Below are 25,256 nucleotides of genomic sequence, written 5' to 3' on the forward strand. Positions count from 1 at the left end.
CAAACACAAATATTCGTTGGCAAGTCTGCACAATAACACAGCCTGTGAGCGTGGGAAAGTCCCAGTCTCTGTCCTCATACATGTGGATTCTTGGCTCCCGTGATAGGCTGATGCAGAGGTGACGTTATTCTAGAGACGAAGTTGTGTCCTGGTCCATCCCAAGATGACCTCGGGAGTGGGGACAGGTGCCTGCACTGCACTGGTGCAGCTGCAGGTCTGCCAGACAGCCACAGGCCTTGAACATGGCCTGCTTCACCAGGGACAGCTTACTTCCCATACCCCTCACAGTAACAAACCAGCACTCCGGTGTAATTTTGATAAGTATGTCTGAAACGCTTATCAAATGTAGTTTGATAACTACATTACCACCTCTGGACTGTGGATTCCTAAGGTTGCTCCAAGTGCAAAAGAGCTGCCCTCCCTGTGGACCTGTAATTATGCACGCACACGTGTGGCACATTAATGCACATGTGCTTTAAAGTACATCCCATGCAGACCAACAGGGAGATGAACTGCATGACCTCTAAGTTCCCTCCCCAGGCAAATGTATATAAAGTATTGTATTAAACATTACACTATATTGTCATATAGAATATATATTTTTAATATTCCTTAAAGTCTGGGAAGCAAGACAGAAGTCAGTTTTCTGAATTCGCCAGTACCTTCAGATACTGGAATTACACAGCATGTTCCTCCGGCTGTGAGGGCAAATCTTTAAAGCCGAGATAGCTCCCCTCTTCTTCCCAATACTCTCAGCAATGCTCAGTCAATGCTCAGCAACTCTCAGTCAAGCAATGCTCTCAATCTTTACAATCTTTCCTTTTCCAGCTGTTGCTGACAGTTCCCCTCTCCTCAGGATGGCTGAGAGCAGCCCAGTGACGGTTTCTGAGTCATCCTGAGCCTTTGCCTTAGATGGAGAGGTCTGTGGTGGTTGGAGGTGAAGCAGAAAGAGTTCAGAAGGGCAGGTGGGAAGGGATGTAGCTGAAAAAAAGAAAATGCCCTCCTGGAGTGGCAAAAAAACAGAAGCCTACACAGGTGAGAAAGACCCAGCCATGTCTGGGTGGAGGAAGGCCAGGCCTTGTCTCCCCAGCCATGGGGGACGAACAAATTGGTGGGCTTAGCCCCGAGACACTAGGCCGGGGGTACAAACCAGCAGCCATAACAGAGAACAGCAACTGGCCTGGGTACCTGGCTGGTATGGAGTCCGAAAGCCCAGGTGAGGCATGGGGCTTGTATCATTGTAACACGATGGAGACCCTCAAAGAGGACGGGGGGCTTGTGCCAGGGAAGCGGGGCAGCCCCCAGTGGCAGCTCTGGCTCTGACAGTGAGGACTTCTAAAGAAAAGGGAAAAGCACTCACTTCCTTGGGGAATTCAGCATCTGGGGCTAGGTAGGGGGACGGAGGAAACGCCACTCTGGGAAGCCCCTGCAAACCCTCTCCAAAAGCACAGCTCACCCAGGGAAGCGGGCCCCCAGCTGCTCACCAGCCTCCATTCCCCCTCATTTCCAGATCTGCTTCCCCAGCCCGCTTTTCACCCCAGCTCAGTGCCTCCAAACAGGCTTTCTCTTTGCACTACTCAGTCCCCTGACCTCATGCCAGTTCCCTCTCTGGCAAAGTTTGTGGCCTGGCAGCCTGGGGCATCGGACCCCGGTGAGCCAAGCTCAGTCTTAGCAACCACTTTGTCGTAGGAACAAAGAAATGGCCAACTGCTACTATCAGGGAGGCCGGGAAGTGGAGTGGTTTCTGGAGATGAGCATGTGTACCGAGTAACTTCTGAGTAACCTTGTTTTCTTCCTCTGTGAATGGAGACACAGCTGCCCCCTCTCGGGCTGTGGTCAGGGTGAAATGAGAGTAAAATTCCCAGCATGGCACCTGGGACACAGGCAGTGCCCAGCGAGGGCAGCAGTCCTCTCCTCGTACGACCTCTCTGTTAAGCCCCTCGCATCCTGTATCCCGTATCCTGACCTAGCCTCTGTTCTACATGGTGACCTCTCGAAATGCCCATTACACCAACAGATGAGTAACCACTCGTGTTGAAAACTCCTCTGTGGTTCCTCATCCTTAGCATAAAATCCAGCCTGAGCTCCTTCTACCTCTCCCCTCACTAAGGACTGCTTTTGCAGCAGCCTCTAGTGCTGGGGGCCTTTGCACTGGCTGTTCCCTCTGCTGGAACACCCTTCCCTGCCCCTCACAGTCGAACCCATCATAAATGTCATTTCCTTAAAGAAGCCTCCTCGAACCACCTCCTTCCTTCTTAGCACAAGTGCCCCATCTGTACTCACTTTGCCAGCTTACTGCTCCGGGTGTCCCACTCCAACGCAGCTCCACAAAGCCCTCTCTCTGGCCAGGCTGCACCCAAGCGCAGGGATCGAGTGCTTTGGAGATTAAACTGGCTTGGTAGCCTGCCGAAATCTGACCACCACTGCTCCCAGTTCCAAAATCTTTGTAAGGTAAGGTGTGGCCACGTCCGCATACACAAATGTACACCAAGTCCATAGGTAAAAAGTAGAAAGTTTTATTCTCAGATCTGCCTTAGTCATCGCTAGTTTTGCAAGCAAGAATAAGCAGGGTCGACAAGAATAGTCTCCCTAGATGTCTGTCACGACAATTTGTCACTGACGGAATTTCCTGTCTTTCTAAAGATAGTGTCATTTCGGGGTGCAGAAAGGGACTTCATGATTAGAGAACATGGGAGTTAATCATTGTACTTCATGCCAATGCGAGGCCACCAAGAGCAACCAAGAGCAGCCCAGCAATGACACAGAGCTCAGGGAATAAGGGAGGCAAAAAGAGTAGGGGACCCTATACCAGGACAGGGGGCCAGCAGAGGAAAGAGAGATGCTGTCTTCACCGTCTCCAACTTGATGCATCCAAAAATCAAATGTGCCCAGAAGGAGCCGGTCATTTACGGGGTCAGCAGAAAAAGAAGACAGAGAGCAGGAAAAAGTATCCTCTGAAGTACCCCCTTCTTGAAGAGTTCCCAGAGGGAGATCCCACCCCCCACCCTGGAAACCACTCCACAGGCGCCTGGTCTGGCTGGTTCACAGGACAGTCTCTCGAAAGACACCGATGAGGCTGTGTGGCCGCTCAGCCACACGCCGGGGTCTCTGCTCGCCTCTTGGCCTCCCTGCCGAGACGAAGGTGCTCAGGTCTCCGCAGCTCTGCAGGTGCAGCAGGCCAGGCAGTCTCCGCAAGGGCAGGCGGCGGGCCCTGATAGGGCCGGGCCGCCTGGGTGCCATGATCTTTGGGAGAATAGAATAAAGAGGGTGGGGAGAGGTTAAGCTTCACCAGTTGTGGTCCTGGGATCTGCCGATTATATCCATCCCTGTCATGTTCAGTTGCCTTGAGAAAGAAAAGAGGGTATTTTCCCCAATGGAAACCCACTGGGAATTCCAGAGGGTCTTAACATTCTAACTCTTTTCTAATGTTCCTAAGACATTCCCCAAATTTCCTATGGTTTCGATTGTAGGCTGGCCTCATTTCACTGATTCACCTACTGCAATTTCTTGCATTATATTTAACATTTCTCATCACTCTCTTCCAAGTCCTCTGTGGCCTGAGCCAGTGATTCTCACCGGGGCCAGCTCCCCAGCTCTCCCTTCGCCGATACTGACACATGAGTTTGGGGCGGGGCCCGAGCTTCCCCGGATCAGAACCCAGGCGATACAAGCACATGCAAACACTCGATACGATCTGGCACGGTGACCAGGTGCTGAGTATACAGCATCTCAGCCAAAACTGATGATGCTTCTATTTGCCCTAGAAACCCCTCAACAAGCAACATAACCACTAGGCCAATTTATTTGTGAAAACTCTTACAAATAGTTCTATTGCTAGATCTATTTTTATAATGTACTGCATATGTAACTTTAAATACATCGTAACATCACTTATTTTGTTAAAAAAACAACGAAAATACGAGAAATTCTTCACCCAACTTGGACTGACAAGGGAAGATGGCCCAGTATGTGCAATTATTCAGGCCGCACGGTCCCATCTGTAGGACCTGTGACACTGTGAGTGCCTCGGGGAAGACCCCAGGCCCCGGCGCTTCCCTGCCACCAACACCACAGCATGACCACTGGGATGACATTTTGCTTCCTTTGCACCGTTCTCAGATTTTAAAGTCATTAAAAAGCTAATCCCCCAAAGAGAAGAGACATTAGATTTACTACCATTCTATTATTATATTTGCCTTTAAGGCCTGTCCTTGTTTCCCAATGAAAAGGAAAACTTCAGCATTCATAGATGTCTGTTGTTATGTATATGTTAGGACAAGTGGTTGTGATAAAGGCAAAATTTAAAATGGATCTAAAAACGCATTCTAGTAAAAGAAAGAAAGTGGAAAATATGCAAAAGCTGGGGAGAGTCCGAAAGAAAAGCTCCCCTTGCCTGTCCCTGCCTCCTGCTGCCTGAGGCGGGTACAGCCCTATCACACGTCACCCCGGGGGGCCAGTCCTGGACGTCACCCCGGGGGCCAGTCCTGGAAGACGCCAGCAGGCGGCCCAAGTCTGTTGCAACAGCCCCAGTACTGAACTCCGACCCAGTCTGTGCAGTGGTTGTCTGTGCTGATGGCGTCTGTTGGACTCTGAGAGCCTGTCCTTTTTCCCCAGAGCAACTCTGCCTCGAACAAGACCTTGCAGAAGGTCCAGACAAGCCGCTCGGCAGACGCTCCGGCGGTAACCTCACCAGAGCATGGCAGCCTTTGAGCGGCTCCCGATGCTTGCCCCTGTTGAGTGGGCTACTGAGGCTGGACAGGGGAAAGGAAGCAGGAAATGACATTCTGTACAGACCAGAAGGACACGAGCTGTAAAATGTCTTCGCTACACGGGATTCGCGGCAGAGCCTGACCCAGGAGCACAGGCCAACCACTCTTTCAGAAAGCGGACAAGGGGGTCCACATTCGTGTGCCCCCTCCTGTGAGTAATCAGATCGAGCTTCAGCTACGCTGGGTCCCCTGAGGGGCCGGGAGAGAATGTGGCTTCTGGCTTCAGTTAGAGGAGTCCAGAAGGCAGAAAGGGGCAACGGAAAGGGAAGTGAGAAAGGGGTTTCCTCCGTCTGCCTTGAAACTTGATGGGCGAATCAGCCCATTTCAACTCAGAAGCATTCCCCTGGCACTTGACACAGGCAGGCCGGCAGGGCCAGGTAACAGGGTGACCAATGTCTTCAACAGCCGCACCACACACCTGAGCAGTGCAGTAAATGCCTCAAAGGTGACTACTTTTAAAAAGCGCTGGGTAGCTGAGGCTGTAACCCATGCCCAGTTCTCCAAAGGAAGCCCCCTTCACTCGGAGGGACAAGTGTAGAGACCCTCTAATCCAACCCTGCACTTAAGATGAGCAACCCGATACCAAGTGGGTCACTGACATGTCCAGTTGTGTCTTGCCCCTCGAGCTCCTGGTCAGGGGGGTTGCCTTGTACTTTTTAACCTATGGGAAGGAAACGGTGTGCATTCCTTTCAGTCCTCTCAGCTTAGGTGTCTTGCTAAGCATTTCATGAGCATATAAACAATCCCCAGAACCTCGGCTATATTAAAATCCATGTATGTCCATCGTTGTCAAAGGGCTAAAAAAAACACGCTGCACAAGGGAACCTTTCAACAGAGGATGGCAACTGCTGACCGGGACCACGTGGCCCCACACCTCGCTTTCTTCCCCAAGCCACACCCTTTTCTTTGTCCAGGCTTCCACCACCCCCTCCCCCATGGAAAATGGGTTTCTCTTCCTTTGAGCCAAGAACACTGTGGAAAAGCTGCCACACCTGAAAAGAAAGTGCTCCAGCTTCCTCCCCCTCCCCAGACCATACTTCCCTTGACACGGTGACCATGAACTTACTGTGCCTTGGACAGGAAATCAGAGACGCCGCTTTGGCTGCTGTGGAAACAAGTTATCTGATCCACACTGAATAGTAATAATAAAACTACCTGCTCTAGGACACTGGCACTTGCAATGACTTCCTCCATGTGCTCCTCGTCGCACTTCAGGACAGACTTAATGCTCTCCACGAGCTCATGGATGTCCGGGCTCATGTTGCCAGAGGACTGCTCCAGGATCTTCGCCACCAGCACCTTGGTGTCTACGTAAGATTTGTAATCTATTAGAGACTGGGGTCTGCATCTTGAGACTCTGGATTTCAGCCCCCTCCTCAAGGTCACCGCAGCCACATCCGGTCTCCCCTCAGTCTGAGTCGCAGCTTCACAGCTCAGCACGGGAGCGGCTGTGGACAAAGACAAACAACACGTACCCATTGGCCGTGCCCCTGTGAACACACGCCTCTCCTACACTCAGTGTGGGAAGTCCATGACAAACGCCGACAGCCATGCACCGCTTGCTTTTTGTTTTGCAAAAGGAAAGCAAAACCAACAACTGTGACACGAGCTTACTTCCTGATGTAGCCCCAACACGACATGTCCCCGAAACACTTTACTATGCCACATAAAACACGACCCCCCCCAGGTGAAGACAGGTGATAGAGGAGACCATCCAGAGTACAAACCACAGCAGAGCCACAGTTCCATGGGGTAATGACCGGTATGTGAGGCAAGCAGGCAAAGGTGGCTGACTGATGAAAGAACGTCCCACGGGGGAGGATGAAGGAGCCACTTAGAGACAGGGACTAAGGAAAGACGAGGCTTGTGGGCTGAGTGCAGCACTCTGCTCACTTTGACTGTACCTTTGTCCTAAACGTCCTCAAGGACACTGTACGGACTTATATGACCAGTGCCCACACCACGGCTGTGAGGCGGCTCTACAGCTGATGGTTACAGAAGGAGAAACCTCAGCACAGAAACACTACGTGATTCCAGAAGTCAACAGTGGGCCTGGGAAACCCACCACAGGCTCTCATTTCCACGACTACCTGCTATAGCAACAGTGCAAGGACCGGCAGGACATTGCTGCACCGTCGGGTGGGTGACGGGGACTCAGGCCTGGTGTTTCCTCGTGGTTGGAACCCAGCAGCCGTCAGTGGACACGGCACTGGAGAATCTGGTCTGTGAAGGCCTGATGAGCAGGAACTTAGATATTCAGTGAGGAAAGGAAGCAGGGGCAGAAGAAGAGGTGGAAAAAGGGGAGCATCCTTTTCCTCTGGAGAAAAAGAGGCATGAGGATCTCTAAACAGTGGTTCGCAGCGGTCCTCCTAGGCTGCCACGAGCTTAACCCAGAGAGCTGGACTCTTCCAGGAACCCTCCCTACAGACACGCCCGTGTGAGGACAGGGTGTGCACTCAGCCACATGAAGACAACCTGGTCCCTTCCACGGCGATGGCTCCTACAGGCGAACACGTGTCATCTTCGCTTTCGCAGTACTACAGAATGGGAACGGGTTCCGTAAAGACCTCTCTAAGCTGTGCGGACTGCAAAGTTCCCGTTGAGGCCGGCAAGTGGTCAGCTCAAGTCCTCAACTCGCCAGGCAGGGCAGACCCAGCTCCCCTGGGAGCGGAGGGGCCAGGCTGCCAGCGGGCTGGGGTTGCAAAGGCGCGCTCAGTCCCAGGTCCCGGGGCTCCTCCGCAGGTGGGAGCCACTGCAGAGACAAGAGCAGTGTTCTCTCTGGCTCCCTCTGGACGGTCAGTCCAGAGCTGCGCAGACAATGCAGGTTGTCGGAGGGCCAAAACCAGAATGTGACGGGGGGGTGACACAAGACCCCGGAGAAGGCAAGGGGAGAAGGGTATTTGCATAGAGCACGAGGACAGCAAAAGCCACTTGTGAGAATAGGTCACCGAAGGAAGCCGGTGCTGATGGGTATTCACTTTCTTCCTTTAGTTCCCGTATTTTTTACAACTTTCTACAATGAAGATATATTTGGAGATGTTCAGATATTCATATATTCTAATAGCATCTATACACAAACAAACCCCTAAAGGGATGGAGATGAAGTACGGGTTTCACTCTAACCAAAGTTCTTCAAAAACAAGGTCGGATTTAAAGAATTCAATGTATTTGTACACAGTAAAAAGATAACTACTTTAAAGCCTAGAAGAGGCGATAAAATGCCACCCTTTGACTTCTTCTGTGAGAGAGAATATGCACCCCCACAGGATTGGGAGCGCCTGGAGAACAGAACCCGGTCTGCGTTAGTGTCTGTGCAGCTCCCACTACCGGATCATCCACAACCAAATGTGTCCGCTAAAATGGCTTAAAAAGAACAGTTCCCCACCAGCCTTAAAAGACATGGCAGATATATATTCCTGATGTGCATGTAGAACACCTTACTTCCTCAAGACCTCTTAACGTCTTTCAAGATAGCTCTTCAACTGCGGGGTCCTGGACAGCCAGAACCCCCACCCGCCCGCAACCCCCACACGTCCACCTGGCACCTGGACGCAGATGCGTGCTCTGAGGGAATGGCCTCACCTCTCTCCACGGAATGATGGAGCAGGGGGTCGCTCTTCGATCTTGCCCTCAGGGGCTGCAGAGGTCCCCAGCTCACCACGGTGCGCAGCTGGTTGGAGTCAGCAGGTGAAGTGGACGCACTTTCTTGTCCAGGTGCGTTGGGAATGTCTCCGTCTGAGTAATTTTTTAAGAGGAGAAATAAAATTGATTTCACTAGCCACAGCCCTCAAAATTTTGGGCAGGAAACACCTGTGAGGCCAAACCTGCGGGGTGAGGGTAGCACAGTTAGTAACATTTGCTTAGGCAGCTGGCCCAGGGCATTTGTACTTCCCAGCAGGATGGGAAGCGCTGCCTCTCCAAACCGGCCCTCCAGGTCTCAAACAAACAAACAAAAACCTCCAAATCGAAGCTAAATAAAGAAGCCTGCCAAACATCAGTTTTTCCTAAAGGTGTTAGCATCTTCTCCAGGGAAGTATCCTGTCCACCTTCAGCATCGGAAAGCTCGCATCTATCTTACAGTTTCTGACCCTTCTGGACGTGCTGGGTTGGGTGGGAGGTAGGACCTGCACTGCAAGGCAGTTGCCCAGGGGACTGTAAACTGAGTACAGGCAGGGGTGGAGGGCGGGGCACTGCAGGCTGGGCTGTGGGACTTCTGGAAAGCTGCATTAAAGAGCTAGTAGCCACTAAATGGATCAGTAGAACCACTCTAGAATTGGATGGCTTTTGCTCAGGAAAATAAAATCACATCATCTGTGAGCCTGACTGTGGTCAGGGAAACTTTTTTAAGAAATGGGAGAATTGCAAATGTCCTCGGGAAACAGAGCGCCAACTGCCTAATTCCCCATAAGAAGGAAGGCGAACAGAACAGAAACACAACCCCAAATGGTGCTGCTGAAAAGTTACCTCCGTCTACAAGAGCTAAACGCTGATCCATTATTTATGACGGTGTGCAATTTTGTCCTGGTGGGCAATTCTCTGGGCCATCTAAAACCTCTCCAAAGAGAGAGCTGTAACACTGTTACCTTAAATCACAAAGAGAAATATAAATGGACTCTAGTATTTAATTCAGGTCTGGAAATCAGAAATCACCCCCTCTTAAGGTAACATGACCTGGACCCTAGGTTACAAAAGCAGCGTAATCTTGCAGCAAATAACCCCATAATAAATGAAATGCTTTCTTCTCTCCACAAGAGCTCATCTTAGTTTAACAGAAGTGAAAAAAATCTTCAGTTGGAACACACAAGAATGTCACCAAATTAAACTCTGTAAATCTATTTCACGGGCCCCAGAGAACAGTCTGGTTATTCACAAAAGATTCTAAGGATATCTGTATTTCTGTCCACACATTATCTCCCTCTGTAAGCCCTAAAGTTGATAGTAGTTTTAGGGAAGGATCCAGCTTGACTCATTTACTCCAAAAATATCTGATCTCCAACAAAATACCACAAAATCATTATTTGATCATGTCCTAATTTTCAGAATCACAGGTTTTGGCAGTGAAAATGGGTTTATTACCTTGAGCCACAGTTATGCGGTCTTGCTCCATCGGGCTTAGGGCAGCTTCAGATCCTCCTGATATTTGGAATGAAGATGCCTGAATCACAGGGAAAAAGAGGAAAACTGGTTAATATTCAACTCAAGCATCATCTGGGCTCAGTGAACCTCTGAAAAAGACCATCGGTGCATGCACAGGGCTGCGGTGCACGGGGCTCCCACTGCTCTCTGAGCCCAGCCCCGCTGCTCCTCCTGCCTGTGATCAAGCAGAGAGAGACTGCACGCGCCGTACCTGCGGCCGGTCCGTCTGGTTCACCACAGCTTCGTACGGAGGTGGGGGATCCAGAGGACAGAAGACTTCCACGCCCTTGATTCTGGCTCCATATATATGCGGCAGCGGGATAATATTGGGACCACCCATCCTAGGAAAAGTATGTTGGCATCAGGAAGCAAGTTCTTCAGAGAGACCAGGTGACCTTAGTGGCTCCAGCTTGCTGGCCTTTGCCTGGAGATGGTTATCCTCAGGCAAGTAGCAACACATAGTATGCGATACTATCATTCCTGTACAATCTACTAGGCAAAAAGTAAGCAGAAATTTCTAAGAGACAGAAAGCAGCTTGCTGATGGCCAGGGGCAGGGGGGAAGGGAAGGGAGGAATGGGGAAGGTCCGATTAAAGATACACAACTCCCTGAAGGAGGAGCTGAAAATGCTTTAGAACTAGATGGAAGGCATGCCTATACCATACTGTGCATTTACTAAGTGCCACCGAATTGTACAGTTTCAAATGTTTCATTTCAGGTTATGTGAATTCCATCTCAATTAAAGAAAAAACAAAACTAGAGACACAGGAAACCTCAATTATTTCTTAGTTAGTGCAGAACAACTTCCTTGCCTGGGTTTCCCTGATGTTTGATTCATGGCAGCGACTATTTGTTCAAAAATATTTGAAAGAAAAAATAAAATCTTCAAATAAAGGGAGCAGCACACAACTCAGAAACAAAGCAGCGTGCAGCAGGGGGGACCCTGGAGGGACGGCCCCTTCCCGAAGGCAGCCCTCCAGCACACCTGACTGAGTGCTGTCTGCACACCGGGCGCGTGGGTGCGGGGCCCTTGACAATAAAAGCAAAAGCAAAAGCAAAAACAAAAACAAAAACCCTGCAAGATTTTCCACCAGTGTCCACAGAAAACTACACACCCACACATGTGACCTAGGTAACAAAGACCCTAAATAATAAAACAATAATTTAAAAATACATAGAAGCTTATACCTTTTAACAAAACCCCCAGTTATAAAATAATTCCTGGGGAGATGATGGGCAGCACGGTGACTGTAGCTAATAACACGGTATTGTATTTGAAAATTGCTGAGACAGTAGATCTTAAAAGTTCTCATCACAAGAAAAAAAATTTTACTGTGTTTGGTGACAGACGTTAACTAGACCTATTTTGCTGATCATTTGTAATACATATAGATGTCGAATCATTATGTTGTACACCTGAAATTGTATTCCATTTCAAATATATATCAATTTTTAAAAATATACAGAATGCCCCCCAAAAAACCTGTATTCAAGCCACGGAGTACTGGAGAATGAAAAAAATTGGTAACAGCAAAGTTTAATATCTGCTCTTAAAATGCAGAATGGACACGCACCTAAGGGAGGCAGTCTCACCAAAGGAGATTAATAAGGAGGCAGGTTCTAGAGCCAGTTCACACAGGGCACTGCTTTTTCGGAAAGGTGCTCTTTGAGTTTATGGCCATTTCCTGTTATCCTTGGTGCCCATTTTCAAAAATGTAATTGATGGAGGAAAAGAAGTTGAAAAAGATGTGACGTTCTTGATTGCTAATAATAAAACTTTATTGTTACATCTGGGATTTAGAAGAACGAGCCTCTACAGGCTGAATTTTAAAAAAATAATAACCAAGCTGTCCCCCTTTTTCCTTTATCTTAGTTCAGGAGGAAGACTCTCATCCCCTGCTTGACCCAGAAGGGAAGGGAGAAGGCTAAGTCCTGACAGCCCCTGCAGGGATACGTGCAGGCTGGGACAGAGCACACAGCAGACCCAAAGGGAGGCACCTCACCAAGGGTCTCTCCCAGTGGTGGCGGGCAGGGGTCCTGGTAGAGTTATCACAGGGATGTTACATGCTCCCCTCCTAGCAGGACTTGCCCACAGGTTTTTGCCAACTCTCCACTTCAGCCACAGCTGTTTAAGAACTGTAAATGGGCCGTGGCTGGTGTAGCTCAGTGGATTGAGCACAGGGAGTGAAGCAAAGGGCTGCTGGTTCGATTCCCAGTCAGGGCACATGCCTGGGTTGCAGGCCAGGTTCCCAGTAGGGGACACATGAGAGGCAACCACACATTGATGTTTCTCTCCCACTCTTTCTCCTTCCCATCCCCTCTTTCTAAAAATAAATAAATAAAATATTAAAAAAGAAAAGAAGTGTAAATGCCAGGAGCCACCAGGAACCCAGACCCTCTGGGACCAGACTGAAGGGCTCTCCTGCCCAATGAATAAGGTGACCAACCCATTTACTCAGTGAGACCTAGGGCCTCCTCCTGTCCTCTCCAGAGGGCCAGCCTTCATTCCTCGATTAACACATTCCTCGATTAAACCTCTGAGCCATCTTTCTAGAACTTCCAAACCCTCAGCCAACTGTGCCGACATTCACTGTTGTGCCCTGGCCTGGAAAGTCAGCACCCCTGTCTGTCTGTCTATTGGCTCTGGTCGTCTGTTTGTATTCCCACCCCAGGGACTCCCTACACAGTATGTTCACAGGGAAGAAGGGCTTGCTTAGGGCCAAGGGGCCAGATGGCTTCCAGTTTAGAGCCTCACCTACAGAATCTTTTCAAGAATAAAAAGCCGACAGAAAAGAGGGGATGAGCTTTATCCAAACTGATCACAGGGTGAAATGGCTTCTCCGGTGGTTATCGAAATGGCCAGGAAAGGCTTCATTTTGATGGAAGATGCCGCTAGGGTTCATGCAAAAGGAATGTTCCTTTCCTATTAGGCAGCTTTCCCTTATTTATTTCCTTATTTACCTCTGGGGGTAAAAAAGGACCTGTTGTGGAAAATGGGTCTGCTACTGACTGGCAGTCCCTGATCCCTTACGGGTTCCACCTGGGAGGCCTCCCCTCGGGAGACTCTGCTCTGACTGCCTGCGGTGGGGCCCGGGCATCAGCAGGTTGTGAATGCCCCAGGTGACCCCAATGCGCAGCCAGGACCCAGAACACTGCAGAGGGACATGGGTCGTGGTGGCTGAAATTATATTTGGCTAAGATGATCAGATTTTTATTAAGAATGACTGTCTTTAGCCCTGGCCACATGGCTCAGTGGTTAAGAGCATCATTCCATGCACCAGAGGGTGGTGGGTTCAATGCCCGGTCGGGGCACATGCCTGGGTTGCAGGGGACAAATGAGTCTATGTGTGTCCATGTCTCTCTGTCTTTCTGTCTCTCTCCCTCTCTCCTTCCCTTCCCTTTCCTCTCTCTCTAAAATCAATGGGAACATGTCCTTGGGTGAGGCTTAAAAAAAAAAAGGGAATGACTGTCTTTAGAAAACTAAGGCAGAGGTAAGATAAGGGCTGTTCCTTAAGAGTAAGAGACATGCTGAGAATATTTTGAACAGACTAATTAACAGTGATAGAGTGGAGTAGAAACTTCAAGAAAGATTTTTTATGCCTATTATTTTGTAACAACCCTCTCAGCAGCCATGTGACAATGCAGAAGAATGAGGAAACTGAGGCTCAGAAACGGAAAGAGATCACCCAAGGTCACCCTTTTAGGGGACTCCAGAGCCTGAGCGCTCTCACATTCATCCCAAAGCCTCCCGGTTTGTGGTCTGAGCACTGAGGGTGATCAGAAACTCAGACAGACCATGTAGAATATGTTCCGCTTTGATGCTACAACTATGCCTTGAGGACCCATCTGAGGGTGATGCAGCAACTAATAAGTCCTTGACCAAAGCATTATCTTCCTCTGTGTACTGGAGAAGCTGCGCCTGTCCTTTCACTGGGCACCTGGTGGTAGGGTTGCTGCCTGCGGAGGGGGAGCAAGGGGGGGCCCCACACAAGAGCTGAGCACTGGGTCAACTGCTAACACAGCCTGGCCCCACCTGCGTGTGGGTGTTGAAGCTCATTAGAATAGGAAATGGGTGGGCTTTGTCTTCACCTTTAAGAAATGCCCAGGCCAACCTGGCTCCCGCCCTCTTGTCTTTAATTTCCCATCCCATGGTCCGAGTAGGTCCACACTCACGAAATAGTTTGGAGACTCTGCCCTTTTGAATGCCAACTCAAGCCAATTTCTGAGACCAGGGGCCCCTGGGGTAGTGGAGACAGGGAGCACAGCCCCTCTGTACTGACAAACTGATTCACGAAGCGGAGGGCCCGTGTTGGACAGAGGTCATGGCGGCAGCCAGGCGTCTGGTTATGAGAGCAACCTGAGAAGCCCTTTCTCAAGGAGACAAGTGCATGAAGCAGTTCTGTTTATAGACGTTAAGTAAATAAACCTCTTCCGAGTGGTCATGACACCTTACAAGAAACGGGGAGCCTTCACTGTGTGAAAACACATCATAACTGGCTGTGGAAACTTAAAAAATTATTAATATTTTGCCTGCCTTACAAGAAAAAAAATACCACTTGGGATTAAACATCTAGTGTCTATAAAGTTGATTTATACAGGGAATCTAGCAAAGGCAGTCAAATTTTAAAATATCTGAGAGCCCTGGCTAGATTGCTCAGTTGGTTGGAGTGCCAGCCCTTACACCAAAAGTTTGTGGGTTCAATTCCTGGTCAGGGTACATGCCTAGGTTGCAGGTTCGATCCCTGGTCAGAGCATGTACAGGAGGCAACTAATGGATGTTTCTTTCTTACTTCCATGTCTGTCTGTCTGCTTGTCTGTCTGTCTCTACCTCCTTCCTCTCTCTCTAAAATCAACAAAAACATATCACTGGGTGAGGATTAAAGGGAAAAACGTTTTCTTCAAATATCTCTGATAGAATATGTATATAAAGGTGAATAAATGTAGCCATTTTGAAAAAGAAAGTGGGCTTCCCTCTGACATTGGTGGAATTTCAGCAAATGAGACCATCTGCCCATTGGAGATACGACCTGGGGCTCCAGGTATACAGTTTAGGCCGAGCAGTGTCTTCTTTCTCACAAGAGTGTTTTGCTTTAACACCCTCCCCCACGTTCCTTCCGGAAGTTCTGAATAGTAATGCCATTGATGAGAAGCTAGTCTGTCTTCTTCCAAACTAATTTGGCCAGGAGCTTTCTCAGGACCCAGAGGGACACATCCAGAGGTGCTTGTACATCCTCCAAGAGGGGAAAAACCACCACTGCTAACCATGACTGTGGAGGGGCAGAGGAGAGGAGGGAAAGAGAGAGGGAAGGTTGTAGGGCTGGGCGGGGCCCTCTTCCAGGCCTCTGCTGGACAGCACAGTCCCCAAGCCCACATGAGTCACTTTCCCTTTCGGCTACCCCAGGAAATGAAATCTGTCTGCCGCCTCCTCTTAGGTCGACCAAGTGCTCCCCCACAGCCTTAGAGAGCCGAGGAGTTCCTCCTCAAGAGGGCATTTCTCCTCTGAATCATGAAACACCAGACATTTTACTGCTCTCATGAACCCTCTGCCTCCAGCCTGAGACTGCGCTATGGGTTTAGCAAATGTGCCCTCATGCACACAAAGAATATGGGTTTTGTTGCTGTCCTTCCAGCCCCCGAAATTCTTGGCTCATTTCCTAAGAGAAGGAAACCGAAGAAGCTGTCCTGGCCCCCGAAGCTTCAAAGCTTCTGTGCATGGCTGCCTGACCAACAGGGGGCTGAGCTGGCCCCCAGCCACCCCCAGCCCCTCTGTCCAGCCAGCTGATGCCCCCCACAGCTCAGTGGGCATCGTTCCTCCCATCTAGGTGTGTGGCCAGGTGGGGGCCTGAGGTGGGGTTTAGGTATGACTCAAGACAAGTCGGGAAGATAACCCAAGGAGAAACCACGAACAGCATCTGGTGGCAGCTCGCATTGGCGACCTCTTTCAAAGCCATGTACCATGGCTGAGAGCATAAAAAATTGATTCCCAAAAACACCATGCCTAGCACCAAATTTGACAACTCTCCATGTGTACCTTAGGGAGTAAAAAATTTAAATTCCGGGCCCTCAGAATATCGAGCTAAAGACACTAGTAGAATTCAGAGGTTCTCTCCTGGAAGCTTAAATATAGGTTTGCTTATCCTCAAAATTCAACTTAAGCTCACCTTGTCCAGGAAGCCAACCCTGACTGGCTGGTCCTTCCTTCAAGCTCTCTGCAGCCCACCCACCATTCCAGGTTAGGTGGTTCTCCTCTGTGCACTTACCCCTCTCCTCTGAACACCACTTCCTGTGATGATAACACCACTCACTCTGAATGACCTAGACTGTGAGTTCCTTGAAATGAGGAACGGGGACAGGGACATTGAACTCATTTGGAATCTCAATAACCCAACACAGTGACTAGTCAAGCAGCAGCGAACTGATCAAACTGTTGGCTGAATGAATAAACTAAGTCATTCCTTAGAGAGATACGATTCTAGAACTTGGTAAGAAACAGAGGAAGACATGGGGCATTTCATTCTACAGATCATAAATCCTGAGAGTTAAGAAACTGATGATCAAATTTTTAGCTAGAATTTGAAAATGATAAGTCTGGTATCTATTTTTTCCAGACCAGAGAGAAGTAATTAATAATTCATCTTTTTTTAATGGCTGGGAAGAGTTTCATGATTTGGGGACCTGCTGATGGTGTTATAATGATCATCGATTTGGCTTAACTAAGTGCGTTTCCAGGGCAACAGCCGCTCTCAATCTTGTCAAATTACAGCAGTTATCTCACTGGGTGTCAGTTTTCCTGGGAAGCTAATTGAAATTGAAAAAGTATATCTTTAGGTCAAGGTTTGACTTTTCTTCGGTTTCATGCAGTTAGTCAGAGAGAGAGAGAGAACACGCATGCGTGGTACAGAGAGCTGGGGTTACGGGGTACTTACGAGCGATACCGCCGGTTCATCCGGGGTGTGCATGAGTAGTATGTGGCGAAATAGGAGGGGGGAGGCACTGGTGGCACAAAGTCATCGGGGTCGGGGATGCGTCTGTGTTCATCCACGTCTTCGGCAGAAATCTGGGACTCATCCTAATGAAACAGCACCTCTGTTAGTCAACAGCCTGCCCCACAAGGGCTCGGGGAGAAAAGCAATGAACAGCACAGATAGTCCCCGGGGCAGGCTGAGCAGAGACACGGTCACGCTGCCACCGTGCATGGACTTACGCTGCAGGATCTCCTGGCTGCAAATATCTGGAGGTAGCGAAGGGCGGCTGCCACCAAGCAGACGGTGGTGGTCAGGGCATTCAAGGCGCACAGAGCAAAGAGGACTTTCTAGAACAAGGCAACAGCAATGGCACTGAGTACTTCAAAGGAGACGCCCGCATGCAACATAAAACAACTTTAAAATAATCATCCTGTCCCCATAAGATAATTCTCATGAGAAAAATGCATGGGAAGAACTTACATGGCAAGCGCCCCCCAAATGCTGGAGATTATCACGACTCATTGCAACAGGGTGCACTTATTAATTTAACAGATTTATCTTAGAAGCTTCCTGTCACAGAAAGACCTGACATAACAACAGTTCTCTTTGTAAGCACCAGAATACAGTCTGGAAACATTCCTCCCAGGAAAGCAGTAAGTTTCTCTTCTGAAGTTCTTGTCCCCAGGGACACCCTCCCCCTCCCACAGCCTTGCCTCAGGACAGCCCGCTGCTTCATTCGTGGTCACTGATTCTATTTCAGGAGCTTTCGGCAAAGCTGCTCCGAGGACCCAACTAGGACAACGGAGGGGCGGGCTGCCCGAGCGTAAGCAGGGCTTCTCTCCTCTAAACACACATCTCAAAATAGTAGCAAAGGCAACTCCAAAAGTTTCTGTTGCCACAGTCCTGGCTCCTCAGGGGGGGTTTCCCCAAGCAAAGTCCTGGCTCAGAACATTTGGGGGTGATTCAACTCCCAAAGATCCCCAAGCCAAATAAAGAAAGCTACTTTTACATCCTTCATAATCCAAAGAGCTGGCAGCTTCTCTCTCGGCTTAGAGATTCCTCTTCCCCACAAAAAATTAGCCCCAAAGATCTAACTAAAGAAAGCCATCATGAGCTTTTGGATAGTGGCTAATTCCTCACAGTTCACCAACTGATCTTGTCACTTCCTAGGCTAACGGTCCTTAAGCCAGAACACGGTTTTTAGCCAATTCCCTAATAAAGGTTCATTCTGTATTTCTCTTCAAATAGGATCATTTGTTTTTTATCCCTTTTGTTTATTACAGTTGTCGCCTATGAAACAAGAGGTAAAGTGCTTGAATTTCTCCTACATTTCCTGGCCAATATGCCTCCAAAGTCTGTGTCCCAGAACCATAGCTCTCAACAGCCCACACAATTCATTTATACTGACACGGGAGCATCAGACCAACGACAGATGGGTAGGCAATTTCAAGGTTTTGCTAAGAGCTACATCACAGATGTATATACAAACACACATATATACATGTACATGCATATGTATTTACTTGTTTTACTATTTTATAATTCTTGAACACCAAGAAAGTCATCTCATAATTTAAAAGACATACAATAACATGTGATGCTTTCTGTGTTCAATTTTGTCTCTGAGTCACTGAGGAGGGGTTGTTCACATCTGTTTTCAGCAGTGTAACTGTTTGATGGAGGTAATGGTAAGAATATTTCAAGTAACTTTGTTTCCTCTGGGGACCTGGGTTATACTTATCGCTGGGGGGGTGGAATCCACTCGAGGTACCTTAAGTAGAAGGTGAACCGCGCTACAAGGCTGAACTGGGAAGAGTTTCAAGGCATTTTCTTTGTCTGTGCATTTGGCTGGTTGAAATTCTTCACAACAGAAGCAAATCTTGCCTTCACCTAAATCCACCTTAAAGGGGAAAAGGCAGAACGATAATTTAATTATTAAGAAAAATACACAGGCTACACCATGAAACACCAATCCTACAAAATGAAATATGGGTTTAGTGTCAGACAGTATCTGTATCAGTCAGGATAGGCGGAGGTGTGCTGTGCTAACAACCAGGCCCCAATTTCCAGTGGCTTAACTAAACACGGTTATTTCTTGAACACGCTACATGTCCATTTAGGTCAGCAGGGGCCTCATATTGCCCTCATAGGGCCTTCACCATATTCACCTGGAGACCCAGGTTTATGGAGCACCCACCACCTCAGGACTGATCATCACTATGCCAGAGAAATGGAAGACACAGGATGAACTGCACAAGGCACTTAAAGTGGGGTTGCCAGGTAAAATATAAGACAACCAGTTAAATTTGAATTTAGATGACTAAGAAATCATTTTTGAGTATAAGTATGACCCATATATTCCATGAGACATGTTTATAGTAAAAACTACGAGCTGTCTATCTGAAATTCAAACTTAATTCATTGGTCTTTATTTGGCAGATCTGGTAACCCTAGCTTCAATCTTCCTCTTGGAAATGACACTCCCAAAAGACTGCCAAAGCAAATCACGCAGCCCCACCAAACTCCAGAGGGCAGGGAAGTTCAGTCTACCATGTGTCTGTAAGAAGCAGATGGTATTATTTCGGTGACAGTAGCCCTAAACCATGTATGCTTAAAAAGATCTCTTAGTTCACATCTTCCATGTTTTCTTTATTTGAAGTTATAATGTCACTGATCAGTAAATTCATATATATTTTAGTGAGAGGCTTTGCAAACCTTTTCCAAGCTTCTCTTGAATCATGTTGTGAAAATATGTACCACCTGCCTGTGGCTCACAAGACCTATAATTTGAGGGCAGAGGTTTGTTCTTACTTGCCCCGCTGCTTAAGCTGTTGAAGTTGACTATTCTATTTGGGCTAAAAAGAAAGGCCACACCTCTCACACTTGCTAACACAATCAGCCTTGACTTCACGTGCTACCATGGATTTGGGGTGACCCATGTGGGTGGAGAGGAAAAGAGGAAAGGAGAGCACCTCTTACCCCCAAAGACTTCATTTGTCAAATAGCTTCCCTAATGAAAAACAATTATGACATGGCCCCACTGGTTAAAAATTATGTGTTTTATGCATTAAAAATGGCAAGAAAATGTCATCGAGTAGGTAACTCTGCTATCCCAGAAGAGTTAAGATTTCAAATGATTCTTAAAATTCTGTCCTATACTTTAATGGCGTATCTAAATTTTTATAATTGTATAATCAGAAACAAGCACAGATTTGGTTTTGTGGTGAGAAATTTTTTTAAATTACAAATACATTTAAAACTGTAAACAAATATTCACGCCTTGACATCCCCACCACCCTGCTCCCCACTCCAGGGCAACTGAGAATCTCTGAATGTGGGACCCAAGTTTGGATATTTTTTAAAATGTTCCCCCAGGTTATTCTAATGGGCAGCCAGGGCACAGAACCACAGAATTTTTCATGAATGTCAACTATACCCTTAACCCCCGCAATCTGGCTTCTGTTTTCTCCAGAGCCACCAGTGTCCAGCCACTAAGCTAATTTCTCACTACTGCCCTCCCAATGTGGCTTCTACCCACTCCCTTTATTTATTCATTATTCACGGTCCTTCTCAAATGCCTATATTCCAGGTGGCCTTCCCCATCTCCCCATGGATACAAACCCTTCTCCCGCATCCCCAGAACTGCTGTCTCACTGATAGCGGAATGCAGCTTACCCCGTTCTGTAATTGGACATGCATTCATTCCCTCTACCAACACTGATCCAGCATCTGCCATGTGTATGCCTACTCTTCTCGCTACTGATAAAATTCTAAGGCGGAAGTGATGCCTGACTTCTTTCTGCTCTCTGCAGCCTCTAGCATGGCGTCTTGCTTATAACACATGCTACAATTTTGCCCAATTGTCTTTCCATATATTGTGACTTTTTGCTTCCAGCTTGTGTGCACTCTCTTTGCTCCTTCTAATTTGCTGTGCAATTAGTCATTGGAAATCCAAACTTTCTTCAAAACTTTTTTCTGGGAACTCTTCTGTATATAAAGGAGGCTACTGAAATAAGATAATAGATAATAGAGAACCAAGGAAATAGAGATAATAGAGAACCAAGGAAATTCCCATCTGGAAGAAGAGAGAAGACAGGTATATGAATCTCTTTAACCTGAAAAAGAAAAGGATAAATGCCCGAGAGGGCTGCCACTAGGACATTATGGAAGATTATCTTGTGAGGGGAGCAGGGATTTTTTCCTGAAGGAGATGACCTTTGAGGCTTTAAAAGACTGATGATGACTGTTGGATGACCAGGGAAGTAAGGCAGAGGGAATTTAGCGGGGGTGGAGAATTTCAACTGGGGAGGTGGAGAGACAGCATTGTTAGAAATAAGAAAGTAGAGCAGGAGCCTGGGTAACGAGCTGCAGGCTGTGGCTCAACTGCAGGGAGTGTGGGCCGCTGCAGGAGCAGGCGGGATGAGGGGAGGCACAGAGGGCCCTCCGAACAAGAAAGGGCTGCGGGTCTGGGGCCCCTTCATTTACAGTTATTAAAGCAGCAAATGACAAAAATCGAAAGGGTTGTTGAAGAAGGAGTGGCAGTTTTTTAGTGAGTATCTAAGGAGCATTCCTGCTTGGGAAGGTCATAAGTTTCCTTCCCTGCAAGGATCTAGCGCAGCCTTTGCAGAAATGTGACAGCCAGCTTCAGGCATGCGGCTGGTTTCCAAGGGTGAGAATGCCTGACACCAAGTTCCAAATTATTGATGTCTAATGCAATGTCTAAAAAGTATTTTTCTTTAATTAATTAATTAATTAATTAATGTATTTATTTATTGTATTGCTTTTGCTTTGTGTCACAGGGAAATACTTGTTACTACTACAAAGTCCTTTTAAAAAGTTCAGAGATATTGAGCAATTCCACCTCTGGGTATACACCCCAAAGAACTGAAAGCGGGTTCTCACACAGATATTTGCAGACCTTTTCTCATAGCAGTATCATTCACAATGGCCAAAAGGAGGAAGCACCCCAATCATCCATGGATGAATGAGTGGATAAACAAACTGTGCTTTACATATGCAATGGAATATTATTCAGCCTTAAAAAGGAAGGGAATTCTGACACATAATACAATATGGATAAACTTTAAGGACATTTTACCAAGTGAAATAAGCCAGTAAAAAAATTACTGTATGATTCCACTTATATGAAGAACCTAGAGTAGTTAAAGTCATAGAAAGCAGATGGTTGTTGTGAGGGGAATGGGAGTTATTGTTTAGCATGTACAGAGTTTCAGTTTTGCAGGATGGAAAGAGTCCTGGAGATTGGTTGCTCAACAATGTAAATGTACTTAACACTACTGAATGGTTAGGGTGGTAAATTTTATGTTGTGTGTATTTTACCACAATTAAAACTTAGAAAACAATTCAGAGATGGTACAGGTCTACAATTCTGAAATCCAAAAAGTTTCTGTTACCACTGCTGTCCCAGACTGCACGGGGGCACTACAGAATGAATACGTCACATGTATCTTCTAAAATGTGGAAAAACTCTGAAATCTGGCCACCAAAATTTGTGGATAAAGGACTGCTGACCTGTAGTCTCATAATATCCATTTTTCTTCTTTCAGTGAGACCAGACAGATATTGATAATGGATACCTAACCTGCCAATGAACTAGCTAATGATGCATTATATTACTGTGGTTTGGGGTTCTGCTGGCTGGCCCCTGTCTTGAAAAAAGTGACTGACAACTGAAGTAAAATAGTTAGCAGGCAGCTTCCTTTCCAATTTCAGGTCTCAGTTTAGGATGCTGCCTGGTGCTGGATGTTGCCAGCCAGTCACTGGCACCCAAAGTAAGCCAGACAGGCCGGTGGGCCCGATGCGCGTGGTGTTTTAGCGATGCTTACCAAATCACACCTGGGCACGCTGGATACAAACTGGGCCCCTTGGCAGCCCAGGATAAAGCCAGCTAAATTTAAGAGGACACACACCACAGAGAGCAGCACAAAGAGGTTTACCTGAAATGGGAAGAAAATGGGTAGTTAGAAAAATGACAGATAAAGCCGGAGAGTTTTATCTGAATAAAACTAACTCACAATCTTTTACTAGAGGAAACATCTTTTTTAAAAGTCTGAACCATGTTCTTAGTATCCAAACTTTTCCCCACCACTTTTCAGAATTTTTTAAATGTACTCAGGAATGCCATTAACCTTCAAGTCTTCTCAATCATTTAACGTTCCCCCTTTGTTTTTGTAGATAGGAGAGTTTCGGTCCCTATCTTTTTTCTGTACATTATGTTAAGCTATGGCTATTATTTTTTCTGAGGTTTGCAGAATCAATGGCAAGTAGATAAATGGAGAATTCTAGAATACACATGGAACTCAGGGAAATCAAGGAGCTCAGAGCCATTATTAACCAGAAACTCCAGTACGTAGGTGAAAGTAAAGATGAGCCTTTTTTTCTGCAGGAGACAGGCTGAGCCTCTACTGATAAGACTGGAATTTCTTCTGTTGCCCCTCAAACCCTGCATCCAATCACTGGCCAGACAGAGAGGCACCAGTAACCACCAGGTACCGATTTATCTACAGCAATATCAGATGCCTTGAGAAGAAAACACAGTTACAATCCTTATGCCCACCGGCACACCACTGATCTTCATAACTAAAGCTTAGCATCATCAGCTATAGATGGGTAAGAGTTCACTACCCAACACTAGACCCCAAATTTCATCATTAACATCTTAAATCTAGCTCATCAAATGACACCATTAGAAAATCAGTAGGCAAGACCCAGACTAGAAGAAAATGTCACAGAGTGACCAAAGAACCTTTTCCAGAACAGACAAATAACTTCTCCCCTTAATAATAAAAAGGCAACCCAAATTTAAAAAGGGGCAATAGACTAGAACATATACTTGACAAAAGAAGATACAGGAATGGCAAATAAGCACATAAAAAGTGTCAATATCATTAATAACCACGGATGAAAATTAAGACAACAAAGAGATACCACTTCACACAAACAAGAACGGTTGAAATTAAAAAGACGAGCGATAGAGCAGGTGAGAAGGAGCACACAGAACTCGGGCATTGCTTGTCTGGGTATAAAATGGTACCACCGCTTCATAAAACTGTTTCCAGTTTCTTAAAACTTAAATATAAATCTCCCACGCAGAAGAATTCCAAATAATCCATGGAGATAATCTACCCTCACCGCGAATGCGGAATGCACAAGGTGAGTTCATTCCAAAGAACACAGCCTGAAAGGACTGAGGGGGAGTCGCTTTCCAGGGGAAGACGCTGACAAACACAGCACCAGCCAGGTGAGCAAAGGTAACATCGCCAGTCAGACAGGCTGATGGCAGGCACCCCTGATACAAGGTAATGAAAATAGCATGTTACCTCTGTGGTCTTCCTCCCCAACCCCCATAATAACCTCAGTCTACTCATGAGCAAAACAGCAGGCAATCTGAATTGACGTACCTTCTACAAATGCCTGACCAGCACTCCTCAAAACAGGCGAGAACATCAGGAAAAACAAGGAAAGTCTAAAAAACGGTCACAGCCAGGAAGAGCCTAAGCAGACATAACCACTAAATGTAAATGTCCTGGGTGGGATCCTGGACAGAGAAAGGACATGAGGCATAAACTAAGGAAACCTGAAGAGTATGCATTTTAGTTGATGATAATGTATCAATATCGGTTCATTAATTGTGACCAATGCACCAGACTAATGTAAGGTAGCAGTACTAGGGGAAACGGCGTATGAGGGGTATAGGACCTCTCAGCACTATCTTTTCAGTATTTCTATAAGTCTAAAACTATCCCAAAATAAAATTTTGATTAAAAAAATTCTGACTATACACCTACCATCTGACCTGCAATTCCACTCCTACATTCAGACCCTGAGAAGTAAGTGCAATTGCCCACAAAAAGACTTATGCAAGCTACTTACAGGAGCTTTATTCATATTAGACCAGAAGGCGAAAAGAACTCAAATATCCAACAACAGGAGAATAAACAAAGTGGTATTTTCACGCAGTGGAATGCTTCCAGCAACAAAAAGGGACAAAGCACTGATGCACAGTGACAACGTGACATTCAGAGACATGATGTTGAGTAAAACAAGCCAGACACTATACGATCCCACTTACACGGCGTTTGAGAACAGACAAAACACATTGATCATGGCAATAGAAGTAAGAAAGGGGCTGCCTGTCTTTTAAAGGAAGTTTCGGAGTGAGGGGTAGACTGGGAAGAGAAAGGGGAGTTTTCTGGAGTGATAAAAACGTTCTAATCATTTTTTTGTTTATTGTCTACATCCGGTATGTTTATGTGCATACACACACATACTTTTAACGTAAGAAAGAGAATCCTGAGTCTGGCTGTCAGAGCAGTGGGGTGAGATCACACAGTGAATGTACTGCTTCTAAAATGCCACAACAACA

At 47.0% G+C, this 25,256-nt stretch overlaps 1 protein-coding gene across 2 annotated transcripts in view; it reads right to left on the reverse strand.

Annotated features, from left to right (window-relative positions):
• Positions 1 to 2,496: 2,496 nt before the first annotated feature.
• The window catches only part of ENTREP1 (endosomal transmembrane epsin interactor 1), a 49,800-nt gene continuing 27,040 nt past the window's right edge, over positions 2,497 to 25,256 (reverse strand). The window contains exons 3-11 of one of the 2 annotated variants that reach the window (XM_037061696.1): positions 22,717 to 22,827; positions 18,642 to 18,770; positions 17,110 to 17,217; positions 16,832 to 16,974; positions 10,117 to 10,246; positions 9,846 to 9,924; positions 8,352 to 8,504; positions 5,925 to 6,076; positions 2,497 to 3,243 (exon numbers count right to left, since the gene is read on the reverse strand). In XM_037061696.1, coding sequence (XP_036917591.1) covers positions 3,043 to 3,243; positions 5,925 to 6,076; positions 8,352 to 8,504; positions 9,846 to 9,924; positions 10,117 to 10,246; positions 16,832 to 16,974; positions 17,110 to 17,217; positions 18,642 to 18,770; positions 22,717 to 22,827 — 1,206 coding nt within the window. In that variant the 3' untranslated portion in view covers positions 2,497 to 3,042. Of the gene's footprint in view, positions 3,244 to 5,924; positions 6,218 to 8,351; positions 8,505 to 9,845; positions 9,925 to 10,116; positions 10,247 to 16,831; positions 16,975 to 17,109; positions 17,218 to 18,641; positions 18,771 to 22,716; positions 22,828 to 25,256 lie in introns of both variants that reach the window. The other variant, XM_037061695.1, reaches the window with a different exon arrangement.

The sequence above is a fragment of the Sturnira hondurensis genome, unplaced genomic scaffold, assembly GCF_014824575.4.
Source record: "Sturnira hondurensis isolate 20B ecotype Veracruz unplaced genomic scaffold, ASM1482457v3 Scaffold0013515, whole genome shotgun sequence".
Classification (NCBI taxonomy): Eukaryota; Metazoa; Chordata; class Mammalia; order Chiroptera; family Phyllostomidae; genus Sturnira; species Sturnira hondurensis.